The 12160-nt window shown below is 38.7% G+C and overlaps 2 protein-coding genes across 2 annotated transcripts; both read left to right on the top strand.

Annotated features, from left to right (window-relative positions):
* Nucleotides 1–3006: 3006 nt before the first annotated feature.
* Nucleotides 3007–3594, top strand: LOC138347956 (uncharacterized). The gene has a single exon (XM_069296564.1). It carries the CDS (start codon nucleotides 3007–3009, stop codon nucleotides 3592–3594), a length of 588 nt encoding a protein of 195 aa, XP_069152665.1.
* A 4972-nt stretch (nucleotides 3595–8566) lies between these two features.
* LOC112942068 (uncharacterized) lies at nucleotides 8567–11340 on the top strand. Its single transcript, XM_069296565.1, has 2 exons — nucleotides 8567–9177; nucleotides 9246–11340. The coding sequence occupies exons 1-2, from the start codon at nucleotides 8567–8569 to the stop codon at nucleotides 11338–11340; spliced, it is 2706 nt and encodes a 901-aa protein (XP_069152666.1).
* Nucleotides 11341–12160: the final 820 nt, after the last annotated feature.

Below are 12160 nucleotides of genomic sequence, written 5' to 3' on the forward strand. Positions count from 1 at the left end.
AAAGCTAAAAAGGAAGGCCTCTAATAATTATAAAGTTCGACAAGATGTCCAAATTCCAAACGAAAAGTACACCTATAACAGTCACAATCAGTTGGCAGGAGAGGAAACACAATTCAAAAAAGAGGGCGGACAAACCTTAGAAAGCTTATGAAAATAGAAGGTCACAAATGCTTCATGAAGAATGTTTATTCCATGGAGAAGTATATTTTCATGCCGACAAGGAGGCGGAATGAGGAAGGAAGAAGGGAAAAGTGAAAAAGGAAGTTAAAAGAGCAATTGTGGAAACCCTGCAAAAGAAGACTTTTATTAAAAATGTATGGTCTGGTCACTTTGGGGCCGACTAGAACCCATTTTTTTTATGTAAATATTGTCCCTTTTGGGTTTTTTCCTAAAGGGACCTTGAGTTAAAATTTAGCTTAAGAAAAACTAGAAACATGTTCATCATTTGGAAACATTTTTATGATGAGCATTTTTGTAGTTTATTTCATCAAATATAACATAAATAAAATTGGTTCTGTTCGTAAAAATACTTGCCTATAATCATCATGTGTCTTCTACCATATTTATGTTAAAAGCATCAATCTTCTGCAAGTTCTTTTTTGTTGAAATTCTTGTTGTCCCTCCTCATCACAATCTGTAGCACATGAGTGTCTTGATACCTGTAACACCCGCTATGAAAAACAGATCAAAAATCGATTTTTTAAAAATTTACAGGTTTAATCGATGGTCACTATTGACGGACCGTAGTCTGATCTACGACCCATGTTGTGCATCCGTCGTTTGCAATTGAAGAACTCCCAAAGCTTAGCATAGAAAATTTGACTAAGTGTCGATCCAAGGACAGAACTACGGTTTGTAAGTCAAACTACGGTACATTGTATGTGTCTGTGAATTGACATTGAAGTTACCCAGTGTCTGACATGAACTATGGATGACCAGCACTGACCGTAATTTGATCTACAGTCTGTAGGTCTCACCATAAGTGACGTTTAGCCGTTAGTTAAGGAAAATTACTAGTAGGGTCAACTTCAAATTGTTATAACCTTTAGTACAAAATGAATTAGGTTTCCTATAACATATTATATGATAGATAATTGAATTATCTTTCCATAGCCATAGAGTTTGCTAAACTCCAAGCTTATAGTAAAAAGTTATGACCAGTTAAGTAAAGGCTTGTCAAGCAAAGCCAATAGAAGGACAGTTGATTGAACGAAGGCTCGTCAGACCAGGTCGTCTATTAGTTTGACAACAATTATTTCACAGATCTTTTGGTCTTTTTCTAGTTTGTTTAACCCCTAAGATACATCATTAAAGCCCTAAATCATCATATTTTAGTCAGTTTAAGCTTAAAAACATCACTAAAATTTACCTAAATCAAATCATTAATTAAAAATTAGAAAATTAGAAGCAAGAAATGAGAAAAAGGTCAAGAATCTGAGTTCAAGAACACAACAAGGTTTCATCAATTTCAGCCCCGAAATCTAAAGATTTCTCCGTGGATTTCATTAACAGATATGTGAGATTTCACTAGTGGGTTACTATCGCCCATTGGATCCTTAGTTTTCAATCAGATTTTTGATTCCCTTATCATAATTAGAAATAGCGTTTCTAGAACATATGCAAATTATGATGAATTAGTTTGTTATATGTTCCAAGTCAGATTACCATATTATTATACAGATTATTGCATGAGTTTCAAAACTCTAGCTCTGTATTTCATTAGTTCTTGGAATTACACATCTTATGTTAGATATTTCAGATACTTCAGATATACATGTCTCACGTATTACTGCATCATTATCAGATTAATTGTTGCATTCTTAGTTTCCATGTTAAGTTATAAGTTATCCAGTATTTACAAAATATATGTCATAATTTGTTAATCACTTAATTCATTGGGTCTAGCATAATAACTACTTGGATTAGGGTTCAACGTACCAAATAGTCCTAAAACTACTAGCTAAATAGGTTGTAAGTCCCCTTTGAGGGCATCAATTTAGTGATTACGTCAGCATTCTTTTTTCCTGTGGTAGGGTATATTATGTCCTCCCGAAGGGGCGTATAGATTGGACTCCACATTTAGATCATGCGGTTTTACTATCAGTTATTAGTAGCTCTCAAGGTTAAGTAGGTCTCTATTATAGTGACCATATTTAAAATTCAGTTACTTTATGATTCATCATGTTATAAATTTGGTCATTTCATCTAGTTTGCTTAGAATTTAGTATATCATATTTTGACTATTATATTTCCTTTTATGCTTGTTAAGTTATGTATTATTTCAGCTTTACTCTATCCTACATGCTCAGTACCTATTATGTACTGTCGCATATGTGCGCTACATCTTTTCATAATGAAGGTTCAGGTTCTTAGCATCCAGATGAGACATAGGTCGATTTCCGATCTCTAGTTCAGAAGAATTACTGATGAGTCCTTATTCTTCGAGGACTATATTCATGAGGTATTTCTAGTATTTTAGTCCATTAGTTTAAGTTTTTGCTAGACTTAGTCGGGGCCTGTTCCATCATTTCTAGTCTGTTAGAGGCTATTTTAGAACAAACTTAGTTTATGCTCAGTATTGAGTTTATAACTTCTTTGTATTAAACGCATCAGTTTTGATATATCTCAATTTTAGAATATTTGTATTCCCAAACTTTTTATATTAAAGTAAGATTAAGCTTCCGTGCTCAGTTTATTTTCTTTAGTATGCTCATGATCATGACATTAAAGTTAAATTAGGATCACTTGTGGTCCTTGGTCTCGTTTCCATGTCTCGGGGGTAGCTCGGGACGTGAAAAACTTGGTATCAGAGCACTAGGTTTAAGTTTCCTAGGATGTCTGAAAATCAGCACTAAGTAGAGACTTTTTCATGGGTGTGAAGTGCATTATATTTAATGAGAAGAAGGCTATGAAGTGTTTTAGGGAAAAAATCACTTTCATGTTACTCTTCTCTTGTGTAAGGTATGATCTAATTCCACTATAACTCGACCTTCTAAATTTCAGATCATGCCTACTCATAAAGCTAACGCCAGGAATGTGAATGCCAGAAATGCAAACGTAACTCCTCTAATCCTAAATCAGTTAGTCTCCAATGATGAGTTTAGGAATGCCATTCAGATGTTGGCTATGAATGTGGCCAACAGGAACAATCGGGTTCAAGCTCATGTGATTGAAAATGGTGGATCCATAGCAGATAGGATCCGTGACTTTGTTAGGATTAATAAGCCTGAGTTCTTTAAATCATACACTAGTGAGGATCTCCATAACTTCTTAGATGAGATGAAGAATATATTTGAGGTGATGCAGGTCAATAGGAATGATCAGGTTAAGTTTACATCATACCAGCGGAAAGATGTTGCTCATATCAGGTATACTCAGTGGAAGGAAAATAAGGTTAAAGATGCACCTCCTATTACTTGGGATATCTTAAGTGAAACCTTCTTGTACAAATTTTTCCCAATAGATTTGAGAGAAGCAAAGACTCAGGAATTCATGAATTTAAGGCAAGGAAGCATGAGAGTCCAAGAGTATGGTTTCAAGTTTAACCTACTCTGCACGTGTTCTGTTTACATGGTTGCTAACTCAAGGGCTTAGATGGATAAGTTCTTGTATGAAGTGTTGGATTCGGTGAAAATAGAGTGCAAAAATGCTATGTTACTAGGAGATACAAACATGTCTAGGCTTATGACTCCTGCTTTGCAGGTTGAGGGTTATAAGCTTAGGGAACAGGACAATGAGAATAAGAAGGCTAGGAGTATTAACTATGTCTATTCTCAATAGAAATCGGGTAGTGGAAATCGCTCGTAGAGTCAGAAGAAATTTTCAATCCAAGCATCTTCATCAGCTAGTGTTTTATCCTATAAAAACAAGTATGATCCAAAGGTTAGGGCACTAGGTTCTAAGTCTTAGGGATGTGTTTCAGGGACCCAGACTTACCCCACTTGCCCTAAGTGTAGTAACAAACATCCATGCGAGTGTCTCATAGGAAAGGAATAATGAAATGGGTGCGGTCAGTCTTTTCACACTTTCAGGGATTGTCCTTCTGCACTGGGTCAACGAGGTGGTAATGGTAAATCTCCCTCAACAACTTTAGCATCACAATCAATTCACGTGACTCATCCGGCTAACTAATATTGTAAGAGTTGAGGGTAGCGCCATAACAGGTTGTATGCTCTTAGGGATCGCCTGGATCTGGAAGGTTCTCTTGATGTAAGCACTAGTATTTTTACGAGTCTTTGAGCTTGATCTTTATGCATTGTTTGATCCAAGGGCTACTATTTATTTTGTAACTCCTTACATAGCATTCCAATATAGTGTTAGTCCAGAAACTCTCTCAAAACCTTTCTAAGTCTCAACTACAGTTGGTGACCTAGTTATAGCTAGATAGGTATATAGAAATTGCTCTATCACAATATCTTAGAAAGTCACGTCAGCAGAACTTGTAGAGTAACAAATGGTAGACTTCGATGTGGTTCTAGGCATGGATTTGTTACATTCATGTTATGCCTCAGTCGATTGTTGAAAATAAAATTATTCATTTTCAATTTTCAAATGAACCAATCTTAGAATGGAAGGGTAGTACCTTAGATACTATGGGCCGATTTATTGCTTACCTTAAGTGTAACGATTCAAAAAAAGAAAATTTTATCAATAAGAATAAATAAGTATTTAAGGGCGTAATTGTCCTTTCACGTTTTAAATGAATAAATAAATAAATAAATAAATAAATAAATCAAAAACAGATTTGTATTTATTTATTTTAAACGTTATTTGACTAATTCTTGAATTAGTCTCCTAATCCAAATAGTCCTCTCTCTCTCACGCTTCTTAACTCCCTCTCTCACGTTCTCCATCTTCCTCACATTATTTCTGCCAAAACATCAACAGTTTTCATGCTTGAAGAACAAACAAAAATTTTTAAGCAAAAGAAAAAGTAATCAAAACGTCAAGGCTAAGAGAGGTTTGTCGAGAGAGGTGTACGTTGAAGTGAATTAGGAGTGGTTTGGAGGAGTTTTCTGGGCAGCAACATTAAAGTTTGAACATCGATTAAGGTATGAGTTTTGTTCTCTCTTGGTCCCTTTCCCAAGAGACCCCTTAAGGTTCAAGATATTCATTCCGAAAACTAGGGTTGTTCCCTTTTGTATGTCCTTGTCACTAGCTCCCAATGAATTTTAGGTTGGGTATGATTGCTGGTAGATTTAGAGGTATATTATGTTTTCGCGATGAATATGATTATGTTTGTGTACTTGGAATCGTATGAATGGCAATCATCTTTTCTTGAAATTAAGTATGTTACGGTGAATGAGGTTCTCTATGTAATGCTCCAAAAGTTTAATGTAATATGATTGTATTTATTGTGTATTTGATGTGTATAATGGATGTACAAGATGATGTTCATTATGATGAAGTATATAGTAATTGATTAACAATCTTTTAGCCAAACAAACCCATAAAAGATGCACTTAAAATGTGTTATAATAGTTTACGAATTTTCTTAGGAATTCAAGTGAAAATATTGATAAAAACAAATTGAAAAATGACCAAAAATTCCAGAAACAATGCAACTTTAATTTAGACTAAAGTTTAATGAAGGAAATCTGGAAATTTATTAAATTTTAAAGGAATGAGGCCGCCAGGATTCGAACCTGGGACCTCACCTTTAAAGCTGCAGTAGCTCGCAGAAAAAGAAAAAAAACGGGGGGCTGGGGGATTTGAAATCGGGTACAGGAAGAGGAAGAAAAGGAAAAAAAAGAGATGCTGGGGGCGGGATTCGAACCCCCGACCCCCAGTTCGCGAAAAAAGGAAAAGAAATGGGACTGAAGGGAATCGAACACGCGACCTGGGGAAAAGAGGGGAAGGGAATTAATTCAGTAAATTAAATGGGAGGCGTGGGATTCGAACCCACGACCTCCAAGTGCGCACGAGAGAGGGAAAATGGGAAGAAATAAAGCGTGAGGCGTGGGAATCGAACCCACGACCTCAAAGACTGTAGCAATGTAAAAAAAATAAAAAAAATATGAGGGGCTGTGGGGGTTCGAACCCACCACCTCATAGCCTCCTCTTCAGCGAAAAAGAGAGGAAAAATAAGGGGCTGTGGGGGTTCGAACCCACAACCTTCCTATTCAAGCGGATTTAATTAAAGATAATAATAATAATAATAAATTAAAATTCTAATTAAAGTTGGAAAATTAATTCTCACATGTAAATATTGAGATTTAATTTAGAATTTTAATTAAAATAGAATATTAATTCTTTTATGTAAATATTGAGATTTAAATTAGAATTCTAATTAAATTATAAAATTATTCTTTCATGTAAATGATTGAAATTTAATTTAGAATTCTAATTAAAATAGAAAAATTTATTATGTCACGAAAATGTTGAGATTTAATTTAGAGTTCTAATTTATGAATATTAGAACTAAAGTCAATGAAAAATATAAATGATATCCAAATAATTCAAGATTTGGGTTCTCGTGTCCAAACCTCCGTATTGATACATAAGTCATACGTGAGTGAAATATTCAAGAGTAATGTCATCTACTTAGATCAAAAATCAAAGATCTTGGCATATATACAAGATACATAAGTCTTGTAATACATAATCTTAGAAAAATAAGAATCACTTAACGAACTATAAATGAAGTCCCATGGCTTGTATGTATAGACACATAAGTCTAACATACGTTCAAAAATAAGTGGACCTAAGATATACGTAATGAAATGAAGAATGTGGTAACAACCATGATGTGAGGCTAATGTATATGATGAGAGCAATCTCAAATGATCCCAAGTAAATGTTACTAATATGTACTTACCAACGTGAATGTAAGATAATGAAGAGACCAGCCTCTATGAATACTCTAATAAAAATATTGAGTTTAAAACATTTAATACTAATGATGAGATGAGAAATCATCTATTGAGCTATGATGTCCTCATACTAGAAGCAAACTTCTATGATGTATGAGTTGAATGTAATGAAACTTTATACCGAGCACCGATAGGCTAGCTATGAGTGGTGATGCCTTCTTTCGGGAAGGGCGGAGGTTCACGTAATTCTCATGAGATGAGACTGTCCGGCTTGCCGGGTATGGGTCTCCATACATCTCCTAGTCTTTGAACCTATATTGACACTATAGGGAACTGGCGGGGTAAAATTTCCATATACGCTAGCATGTTATTGAATCGCTTTGGCCGGTGATTCCACCTCTTTCGGTGTGGGGAAGACACTGGATTTCATGATGCTCACATGATCTATGTCGGTTAAAGTTAAAGTTCCCAATGAATGAATGAGGCCAGCCTCAAATGAATCATATAAAGAAATGAATGATACTGAAGGTGTTAGGATAGGATAATTAAGAGGTGAGCTAGATTCAGGTAATGACATTAGGTCATTCCTGATCATTGCACAGCAAACCCGATGAAAATCTTAAAATACATCCTAGGTATAGATGGTGTTCGCACTGGCCTATGAATGAATTGAAATGAAATACGAATGAATGAATGAAGCAGACTCTGTGTTTGCTAAAGAAGGCTCCCTAGTTGAGGTCCCATATGTTGAGCCCTCATTTTGGAAAGTCTTAAAGTTAAGTCTATGATAATAAGGTCTCATGGTATACGAATGAATAATATGAAAGAAAGTATGTGTTATATGTTATGTGCTATATGAATATGTTATGTTTTGTGTGCCATACGATAATTATAATGATGCATGTCACTCTCACGGCATAACGTTCCCAATCTCAACTTGGCAAGTCCACTGACTTGACTTCCAAAAACCATGTGCTTAGGAAAAAGCTATTCTTTCTCATGCATGTCCCTGGTGTGTACTTGCATATACCCATACTTACTACAAGTGTGTACTAATTCCATACGAACATCTACTTTTAGGTGCAGGCACAGGTGGACGCTAGAGCTACAGGTTCGTTGTTGCAGCTATCCGGACGTCAGTATTCATCCGGAGTTTGGTAGGTCCTCATGCTTTCGAGGATGCTACTGTTTATATTCTAGCGTAGTTTTAGAGTTGAGCTAGTGGAGCATGTTCCACTAGCGTTTCTTTCCTGTTTTGGTTCAGACTTTGTATTGGTGCTATTTTGGCCGATATAAGATTAATACTTAATGAATTATTTCTTTCAGTTGCTTATCTCTTAAATGTTAGATGGTTGATGATGAACGATTATGAAATGTTAAGAATATTAAGCAAGTATGATTAAAAAAAATTCAAATTTTCCGCTAAAATTTATCTATGTAAAGTAAGAATGACGTAAGTAGGCTTGTCTGCGACCTCTGAGAGGTCAACGACGCCGGTCTCGTCTGGGGTCTAGATTCCGGTCGTGATAAAGTTGGTATCAGAGCGCTAGGTTAAATTCCTAGAATAATGAGTTCACATCAATCACATTGAGTAGTTTCTAAGTAATGGTAGTGAAGTGCACCACTATCCTGGATTAGAGATTGCATGATGCGTAGGAAAGACTTCCCTTCTTCTGATCTTATTGTGCTTTTCCTAATGATTGGATTCTTGGTGTTACGAACGTGTCTAACATCAACCTTGTTGTTTTCAAAGAATGAACACTTGGAGAACTAAGGGTCTGAGGACGGGAGCAGGAGCAGCTAGGGGTAATCAGAATCCACCCCAGGCTCCAGCTGAAGGAGTGGCCATGCCAGTTAACCCAGCTGGGATGACTGATGCGGAGGTGAGGGCATCTCTAGACCAGATGGCACAGGCCATCACGATGCAGGCCCAAGCTATGACTGCCCAAGTCAACCGGCAGGATGTTCTGAGGGAAAACCCACCGGTTCGCAGCATAGCTGATAGACTGCGAGACTTCACGAGGATGAATCCTCCAATTTTCACAGGGGCTAAGACTTCAGAAGATCCTCAGGAATTTATAGACGAGTTGTATAAGATACTGGTGGCCATGGGGGCCACTGATATTGAGAAGGCTGAGTTGGCTTCCTACCAGCTCAAAGATGTTGCACAGACTTGGTGCAAAATGTGGCGAGACAGGCGTGTCCTAGGAGGGGTGCCAGTCACCTGGGAGCTGTTCAAGACAGCATTTTTGGAAAGGTTCTTCCCTAGACAGATAAAAGAGGCCAAGGTTGAGGAGTTCATCAACCTCAAGCAAGGATCCATGACTGTCAGGGAGTATTCCCTGAAGTTTGTGAAGTTATCAAGGTATGTACTTCCCTTAGTATTTGATAACAAGAATGATGAGAGTACTTAACTTTGTTGAAATTATCAAGGTATGCTACTCCCTTGGTTTCTACCAGCAGGGAGGAGATGAGCAGATTCCTCACAGGAATCAATGGAGACCTGGAGGAGGATTGTCGGGCTGCGATGCTCCATGATAATATGGACCTTTCTAGATTAATGATGCATGTCCAACAGGTAGAGGACAGCCGAAAGAGGAGAGGTGTACGTGATGTTAGGAGGCCTAGGCCTCAAGATCAGGCAGGTCCCAGCCATGGAGGCCATAAAAACAATTTTGGCGTCCGCGAGCAGCCCAAATTCAAGAAGGGGCAACAGAGTGCTCAAAATTCTGACCCTCAGAGAAATACGACGCCTAGAGGAGGCAGACCCGAACCCAAGAGGGGCAATGGAGGTGAGATGCAGCGTCCAAGGAAGACTTGTACTAAGTGTGGCCGAACTCACCTTGGAGAATGTAGACAGGGCACTAATGCCTGTTTCGGTTGTGGTAAGAGTGGACACATGGTCATAGACTGTCCCCACAACAGAGGTCAGGCTGGGGGTAATGCTCAGCCTAGGCCTACCCCACATAATGCAGCAGCAGCCGAGCCTCCGAAGAGGAACAAATTTTATGCCTTGAAAGGTAGGGAGGAGCAGGAGAAGTCCGCTGATGTGGTCACAGGTATGCTGCAAGTATTCTCAACTTCTGTTTATGCCTTACTTGATCCAGGGTCTACACTTTCCTTTGTGACTCCTCTACTTGCCCTTACTTTTGAAGTACTACCTGAAGTCCTGCATGATCCTATAGTGGTTAGTACGCCTTTAGGAGAGAATGTGAAAGCTGATAGGGTATACCAGAATTGCCCAATAGTTGTGAGTGGCAGGGTTATGTGTGCCAACTTGATTGAGTTACCCATGCATGATTTTGATATTATTCTTGGCATGGACTGGCTTCACAGCCATTATGCTTGCTTGGACTGTCGTAGTAGAGTGGTGAGGTTTCGTTTCCCTAATAAAGAGAAGTTAGTCTGGGAGGGGTACAATCCAACTCGCCCTAACCCCTTGATTTCAAATCTTAAGGCCAATAAAATGATGGCCAAAGGGTTACTATGTCATCTTGTGAGTGTTAATGACTTAGATCATGACGTTCCTTCCATAGACTCAGTGCCTGTAGTAAATGAATTCCTAGATGTGTTTCCTGAAGATTTGCCTGGAGTCCCTCCCCTTCGAGAGATTGACTTTGGTATCGACTTAGAACCTGATACTAAACCGATCTCAATTCCTCCTTATAGAATGGCTCCAGCAGAACTCAAGGAGTTGAAGCTGCAGTTAAAAGATCTCACTGATAAGGGTTTCATTCAGCCGAGCATATCCCCTTGGGGCGCTCCAGTGTTGTTTGTAAAGAAAAAGGATGGGACCCTTAGAATGTGTATCGATTATCGACAGCTCAACAAAGTCACTATAAAGAATAAGTATCCACTTCCCAGAATTGATGATTTGTTCGATCAGCTCCAAGGGTCTAGTTTCTTCTCTAAGATTGATCTTCGTTCAGGGTATCATCAGCTTAGGGTTAGGGAAGGGGATGTCCCAAAAACAGCTTTTCGTACCCGTTATGGTAATTATGAGTTCTTGGTTATGTCATTCGGTCTCACGAATGCACCTGCTGCATTTATGGACCTCATGAATAGAGTTCGTGAATACCTTGACTCTTTCGTCATAGAATTCATTCATGACATTCTCATCTACTCTAAGACCAAGGAAGAGCATGAACAGCATTTGACACTAACCTTGCAGGTACTTAGACAACATCAGTTGTATGCAAAATTCAGCAAGTGTGAATTCTGGCTGAGATCAGTGACCTTCCTGGGCCATGTTGTGTCCGATCAAGGTGTAGAAGTGGACCCCAGAAAGACTGAAGCAGTTAAGAAGTGGCCAAAGCCTCTTACACCCACCGATATCCGTAGCTTTCTGGGATTGGGTGGTTATTACCGCAGGTTCGTGGAGGGATTTTCTTCCATTGCTGCCCCACATACAGCCTTGACAAAGAAGAAATCCAAGTATGAATGGACGGAGACTTGTGAGAAGAGTTTCCAGGAACTCAAGGACAGACTCACTTCAGCCCCAGTGCTTACTCTGCCTAAGAGTGGCTAGAATTAGACTGTCTATTGTGATGCATCTAGGGTTGGTTTGGGATGTGTTCTTATGCAGGCTGGTAAGGTGATAGCCTATGCTTCCAAACAGCTCAAGGTTCATGACAAGAATTATCCCACTCATGACTTGGAGTTGGCAGCTGTGGTGTTTGCATTGAAGCTGTGGAGGCATTATCTTTATGGAGTACAAGTGGATGTGTTCACGGATCATAAGAGTCTCCAGTACGTGTTCACGCAGAGGGAGCTGAATCTACGGCAACGCAGATGGTTGGAGCTGCTGAAGGATTATGACATGAATGTGAACTATCATCCAGGTAAGGCTAATGTTGTGGCTAATGCTTTGAGCAGGATGAGCATGGGGAGTACAGCCCACGTTGAGGATGAGAAGAAGGAGCTAGTGAAAGAGGTACACAGACTGGCCAGACTGGGTGTGCGGTGGGTTGACTCTACTAGTGGAGGTGTTTCAGTTCACCCTAGTTCTGAATCATCCCTGATGGTGGAAGTCAAAAAGGGTCAGCATCTTGACCCTGTGTTGATGGAGATGAAGGACTCAGTGTTGTTAAAAATGAATGAGTCTTTTGCTTTGGGAGATGATGGCATACTTAGATACCAGAACCGGTTGTGCATACCAGATGTAGATGATTTACGGACCAACATTGTTACAGAGGCCCATGGTTCCAGATATTCTATACATCCAGGTTCCACAAAAATGTATCATGATCTTAAGAAGATTTATTGGTGGGATGGCATGAAGAAGGATATTGCAGACTATGTGGCTAAGTGTCCTAATTGTCAGCAGGTTAAGGCAGAACATCTTAAGC

This window comes from Solanum lycopersicum, chromosome 4 (genome assembly GCF_036512215.1).
Source record: "Solanum lycopersicum chromosome 4, SLM_r2.1".
Classification (NCBI taxonomy): Eukaryota; Viridiplantae; Streptophyta; class Magnoliopsida; order Solanales; family Solanaceae; genus Solanum; species Solanum lycopersicum.

Coding starts and splice junctions, on each gene's coding strand:
- LOC138347956 (XM_069296564.1), top strand. CDS start 3,007: ATGCCTACTCATAAAGCTAACGCCAGGAATGTGAATGCCAGAAATGCA.
- LOC112942068 (XM_069296565.1), top strand. CDS start 8,567: ATGAACACTTGGAGAACTAAGGGTCTGAGGACGGGAGCAGGAGCAGCT. Junction 9,178..9,245: donor AAGTTTGTGAAGTTATCAAG/GTATGTACTTCC, acceptor GAAATTATCAAG/GTATGCTACTCCCTTGGTTT.